General features: G+C 48.3%; 1 protein-coding gene across 1 annotated transcript in view; it reads left to right on the top strand.

The window, feature by feature from the left end:
• Positions 1 to 1,430: 1,430 nt before the first annotated feature.
• ITGA4 (integrin subunit alpha 4) overlaps positions 1,431 to 6,667 on the top strand; it is a 56,804-nt gene continuing 51,567 nt past the window's right edge. Inside the window, 2 exon segments of the mRNA XM_030580064.1 lie at positions 1,431 to 1,676; positions 2,243 to 2,364. Coding sequence (XP_030435924.1) covers positions 1,468 to 1,676; positions 2,243 to 2,364 — 331 coding nt within the window. The 5' untranslated portion in view covers positions 1,431 to 1,467.

The following is a 6,667-nucleotide window of genomic DNA, read 5'->3' as shown; positions in this document are numbered from 1 at the left end:
ATGTGGGGGGGCTCTGACCTGGGAGCAGGTGCAGGGTGGTAGTGGGGGGCAGGGGCATGGGAGCACGTGGGGGGGGCTCTGACTTGGGAGCAGGTGCAGGGTGGTAGTGGGGGACGGTGGTGGGGGGGGGGGTGCCTGGGAGCAGGTGCAGGGTGGTAGTGGGGGGCTGGGGCGTGGGAGCACGTAGGGGGTGTGTGTGCCTGGGAGCACGTGCAGGGTGGCTCTGACCTGGGAGCAGGTGCAGGGTGGTAATGGGGAGCTGGGGTGTGGGAGCACGTGGGGGGGCTCTGACTTGGGAGCAGGTGCAGGGTGGTAGTGGGGGATGGCGGTGGGGGGTGTGTGCCTGGGAGCAGGTGCAGGGTGGTAGTGGGGGGCTGGGGCGTGGGAGCACGTAGGGGGTGTGTGTGCCTGGGAACACGTGCAGGGTGGCTCTGACCTGGGAGCATGTGCAGGGTGGTAATGGGGAGCTGGGGTGTTGGAGCACGTGGGGGGGCTCTGACTTGGGAGCAGGTGCAGGGTGGTAGTGGGGTACGGTGGTGGGGGGGTGCCTGGGAGCAGGTGCAGGGTGGTAGTGGGGGGCTGGGGCGTGGGAGCACATGGAGGGTGTGTGTGCCTGGGAGCATGTGCAGGGTGGCTCTGACCTGGGAGTAGGTACAGGGTGGTAGTGGGGGGCTGGGGCATGGGAGCACGTGTGTGGGGGTGTGTGCCTGGGAGCACGTGCAGGGTGGTAATGGGGGGCTGGGGTGTGGGAGCACATGGGGGGTTCTGACCTGGGAGCATGTGCAGGGTGGTAACGGGAGCTGGGGCGTGGGAGCACGTGGGGGGGGGCCTCTGGCCTGGGAGCAGGTATAGGGTGGTAGTGGGGGGCTGGGGCGTAGGAGCACGTGTGTGAGGGTGTGTACCTGGGAGCATGTGCAGGGTGGCTCTGACCCGGGAGCAGGTGTAGGATGGCATAAGGGGCTTGACATGGGGTCGGTGGGTAACGCTGCCCGCGCTCCCCGGCCGGGACAATGCTGCTTCCCCAGGGCAAGAGGGGAGCATCGCTCTGCGGCCAGCAGCAGCGGGCCCGGGGCTGGGCTCCTCCCTGCCTGGGGGGCTCCCATTGGTGAGAAGCAGCGCCCGGAGCCTGCCCCCAGCTTGGCCGTTGTGCTGCACACGCTGCCCGAGGGGGAAGCGGAATGAGGGGCTTTCGCCCGCCCACCGCCCAGGCTTTCCAGGCGGCCCCTTGCCCAGCCCCTCACTACAGCGCCGCTGCTGGGCTGCGCAGCGGGCGAGCTGCAGCCCCGGACCGCCTGCCCCCAGCTGCCCGGGCCGCCCGCCCGCCCGCCGGCGCCGCAGAGAGAGGGCGGGGAGGGAAACAGCGCGGGAGCTACAAGCGAGCTGGCTCGGCCCCCCAGCGCAGGGGCTGCTCCCCGGCCTGAGCCCGGCGCGCTGCGGGTGTGAGCTGGCCGCGCTCTGCGAGGAGCCATGCGGAGCCGGGCGAGGCTGCCAGGGGGGCTCGCCTCCGGAGGGGCTCCCGTGTGGGCTGCGCTGCTCCTGCTCCTGCTCCTGGGCCGCTGCATGAGGGCTGCCCACGCCTACAACCTGGACACCCAGCGCCCCGTGGTCTTCAAGGGGCTCAGTGGGACGTTATTTGGCTATTCGGTTGTGCTGCACAGTCATGGCCCTAGCAGATGGTAAGTGTCGCTCGCCAGGCGACTTCTCAGCTCTCTGTCACTCTGGCTGCTGCCTGGGAAACCGCTGGGGACTTTCCTAACAGCCGTGACCCAACTAGCCCCACTCTGCTCCTCGCTGATCTTGCTGGTCTGAGCGGGCAGTGACTGCCGCCCCGCTGCTCCCGTTCTAACCCGCGGCACCCCGAGGAAAGGCTTTGCTTTGTGGGTCACTCGGTGAGATCTTCCCAAGCACTTCTTCTTCCAGGGACGGCTTCAAATCTGAACCTCATTCAAATTGTTCCAGCTCGCGCAATCCTGCGTCCGATTAAAGTTACAGTAACTTTTTGGCTACTCCATTACATGGGGCATCCACTTACAGCATTCCCGCTGCAAAGAAACCGAGGACGTTGGGAAACAGTTTCTTTTCGTTTGCCATTACACAGTTGCTTGTTGCGGACGTTTGCACCCTGGGTGCAGAAGAGCATGAAACTCTTCTCTAATTCTCCTGGGTACTGGGGGCGGGGGGTTGCCTTTTAGTGTTTGCATTTCTGTTGTCGGGGGTTAATTTTTTTTCTCCTCACTTTCAGGTTGGTTGTGGGAGCCCCTAAAGCCAACTGGTTGGCAAATAGCTCTGTGGTCAATCCAGGTGCAATTTTCAGATGCAGGATCGGGAGCAACCCCAGTGGGACTTGTGAACAGCTCCAGATGGGTGAGTTGAACGGTGTTTGCACCTGAAGATGATGTTACCACTTCAGCGAAGAACTCCAAGCTTGCTTGCCACTTATAGTTGAATACAGAAGCTAGCCAGCCACTACAACTCTCTTATTTAGAAGAAGCAAAGTGCACACTTATGTTCCCTCGATTCCTCAACGGTTATAACTGACAAAATAAACAACTAATAGAATTTTCCCAGAAGCATGGAGAAATATTTTATTGTCTCAATAAATGCTCCTCCTTCCACTATTTTGCAAATACTTTCAAACCATCTTAGTGGCTATTTATCATTGAAAAACCTGTACAACATAGCCCAATTTCGATCTGACTAAACAAACCTTCTTCAATTTATACCACTGCTTGCAATAATATAAGAACCTAGAGATGTCCTCTATGTGCTTATTTCACATTTTTGTCTCATTTTGATATTTCATAAATTAGCATTTATATTTACTATTCAGTAATATAAAAGATCAAAGCTTTTATAAATGTAGATTCAATTATTTAAAATATAAATCCTAAAAAATCTAGATTTTAAAAACGCTGTCTTTTTCTTACCAATAGAAAGGAATACAATAAAATTAGATTTAAAAAAATGATTTAACCCTGAATTGAAATGACAGTTCTCATCTTCATGTTTATTTTTCTTTCCATATTTTGCTTTCAGCATCTATGATTCAAAAGGCTTGTGAGAATTTAAATTAAACCTCTGTTATTTCCCGCCCTGAGAAAGTAGTTCAATCTTCTGAACTGAGGGCAACTGTAATTAAAGTCAGTGCGGAAAAGAAAAAAAGTTTCTAAATTATGCTCTGGAGTTTCTCTCTAAAACATTTCAGTTCCCAACCCATGATGAAGTAACTGGAATGTTTTTTTCAGATGAATTGCTAATGGCATACAGGCAACTATATGTATCCTGCTCCAAGTATATGATTTTTGTACAAAATGCAGCAGTCCATCTGTTAAAGGAAACAGGTTGCTGTGAACACATCACCCCTGTCTTCTGCCCTTGTCCTCCTTAACTACAGAGTCCAGTTCCATGTCTGTATCCTGTAATCAGAGCTATGCATGAGATTGCCCTGAGCTACCTGAAATATCGTCTCTCCCACGTCCATTGTGATCCACTGAAACCATGAAACTCAGCCAATAGGGGAGGTTTGGGAGCGCAGGAAACAGCTTTCAAAGGAGCTGGACTATAGAACTTGCTCCCATAAGACATTAGCTGCTGTCAAAAAATAAATGCTCTTTGTTTTAACTTAGCTTTCCCTTCATTATTCCTACACATAAGTCAATATCCCCACATGTAGATTGGGGTTACAGAACCTGAGTAACCTCAGGAAGTAAGAGGCTTAGTTTTGGCTGTGGTTGTTACATTTCTCTTTTTGGATCAGTACTCTTTTTGTTTATGTGTCAATCCTGATTTGACTTTGTGACCCTATGCAGTAGAGTGAAGTGACACATGGAGCCACATAAGGTAGACAAAAAGTATGTAAAGGATTTCTATGATCTAGTGGTAATAACAGCAAAATTAAATCCCTGCTCCAGGTGCTCTTTCTAAATAAAGTGAGCAGGCCCCTATATTATGCCACACTGATAGTTAGCTAGGAACGCCCACTACTATCTATGTGGCTGTCCTAATGCAATCCTATAATTCACTGAAAGAATGGAAAATGCTCAGAGCCACTGGCAAAGTGGCTTAAGTGGGTATTACCACCTACATGCTGTTTAATGTTTGTTGCCTCTGCAGGATTTCTTGATTTTGCTTTTACTAGTTTTGTCAATGAAGAAGAAGCAAGGAAGAATGAGTCCTTGACCGTGTTAAACACAATCACTACTGATTTTCTTGACAGTTAACAGGTTTCTGAATTGAATTGGGGGTGTAACTAAGCAATTACAGGTTTAAAACTTGCCAAAGGCTATTCTTAAATTGATTTGGGGGACTTCTGCCAGCAGATGTAGAGGCTGCAGGAGGTACACGCTGATGTTTTCTGTCTTGTATTGCACTTCATCGAATGCTTATGTCACAATATAAACACGACTCTCCACATGCCACTTTGCTATTGATGACAATGGTAAATATAAACATTTGTGGGCATGTCTACACTAAAAACTTAAGTTGACCTATATTAGGTCAACTTACAGCCACTGCAGTCATTAATGTGGTGGTTCATGTCCACGCTATTCTCTTACAGTCAGTGGTGCACATCTTCAGCAGGAGCTCTTCCACTAACTTAAGGGGGCAGTGTGGGCAGCTGAAAGCCCAGTCTCTCTGCTCCGCTTGCAGCTCCTACCGGAAGACTGGCTGGATTGCTCCCCATCTGTTCCCTGCTCTTGGCTGTATGTTGGAGTGGGGAGCCAGGAGCCTCGATGAAGTATGGGAAGCCATACTCAATGAAGTATGGCTCCAAGCACGGAGCCAGCTGGGGGCAGAAAGCTGGGACTTTGGAAGGCGGACTTTCTTGTCAATTTGGAGCCATGACAGCCAACAGCCCATGTAAGTAACGCAGTGTCTACATGGACACTGCGTCGGTCGCCCTAACTACACCGATATAAGATACGCCTGTCATGGAGGTAGAGATATTATGTAGGTGTAGTAGGGTACTTACATCGGCAGGAGAAAGGCTTAACTATGCACTGACATAGTTAAGTCAACATAAGCTGCTTTATGTCAATTTCACTGTCTAGTGTAGACCAGGGCTAACTTAGCACTCATAATGTGCTGTTAGTTTGTTTTTTTTCAAACTGGACCATTTCCCCATAACACTAAACTGGTTCTAAAACAATCCTCATGTTAAAAAAATCTAAGCTATATAAAAAAAGAACAGTTCTGCCATAAAATAAGTAAGTTAAAAAAAGCCATGTTGGAGGGGAATGGGGGAAGGAATGAAGTTAAATAAGACCCAGCTTGGGCTAGCCTGATTACCCTCCTCAGTTCAATCTTTCGTTTTATATATCTATGACCTTTAGGCAGAGAGACAAATGTAGACAAAGTACAATTGTCTAACTTATTTAGGTATCTATTTTTTAGCGTGGACGTTTTTGTAGATACAGTACAGTATCTTTCTGTGACTGAACTTGTTATCCCTAGTTAGTATTTTTCATAGGATATGTTCTGGTTCTGACCTTTTAGCATTGGTGGTTGTTTGCTTTGAAAATTAGTTATTTCAATAGGAGGAGGAATGGCCATTTTAATGACCGTAACCTCAGTAAGATTTGAAGTCTCTACTCATGCAATGCAAGAAACACTTTTTCAGAGAACCCACATCTTCTAATTATGAGCCCCAGGTATTGCAGATGTGCTAAAATAGTTATAAGAGGATTCTTGCTGCTGTTCTATGTCTACAACAAAGGTATTGAGTATTACAAGCTTTTGGGATAGATCTTTGGCCCTATTAAGAGCTCTCATCAACAATCTGATGTGGCAAAGCAGCTTTACGAGTGGTTTAACCAGCTAGCTGCTGATTCTCCCTCTATTAGGAAATTTTTGGTTGGCCAGAGCTATGAGATCCTAAAGGCTTCTGGTGCAGGAAAGTTATCCAGAGCAGTCTTGTGCTTCAGTGATCTCAGCTGCCAGATCTGCCCCTTGGGCTCACAGGCAGCCAGGCATAATTTAGAAAAGCCTGCTCTAAATTATGCTGGATTGATTTCCAACTGGCCCCATGACGCATGGGCCATGAAGGTACTTTCAGGGCGCCTTTGCCTTCCCAACCCCTCAGCTGCACTCAGTGTATTTCACCCATAGCTGAGCATCTAGTCCATTGAATACAAAGGGCAGTGGAGTTCAGTGAATCTCTTCTCTAGTTTATGTTAAATTATGAATGCAGCATTTCATGAAATTCAGACTTAATTTACTGTGTTTTTGGTTTGTCAAGAAAATCAAGTATTCTACTCTATAAAGTCATACACAAACCGGACTTTTATAACAGTGATTGCACAGGAGATGTTTTTTAGTGCTTAGATGAGTGCAAAAATGCAAAGAATAAAGATTCAGGGTATATTTTTTTAGAGTGATGTCCCAGAAGACCTATCAGGGCCTTAATTCTGTGACATGCTGCATGCTTTTAACTTTCATTGAGTCCAGCTCCCTCCCCCACCAAGTTAAGATGATTGTGTATTATTGTAGAGGGATTCAAAATATAATATTCATCGTTTTTAGTCAATAATATCTTGTATGTTCAATTTCTCGTAAAGTAAAAATTGAGTATGATCAATATGCCAGTAACACTGAGAGGAATCAAGTTATTGTTCACAAAAGTAGTAAATCATTCATGCTGCTTAGCGTTAAACAAAAGAAAAGCTAT

Source organism: Gopherus evgoodei, chromosome 11 (genome assembly GCF_007399415.2).
Source record: "Gopherus evgoodei ecotype Sinaloan lineage chromosome 11, rGopEvg1_v1.p, whole genome shotgun sequence".
NCBI lineage: Eukaryota > Metazoa > Chordata > Testudines > Testudinidae > Gopherus > Gopherus evgoodei.
This window is presented reverse-complemented; position numbering and strand designations above follow the sequence as displayed.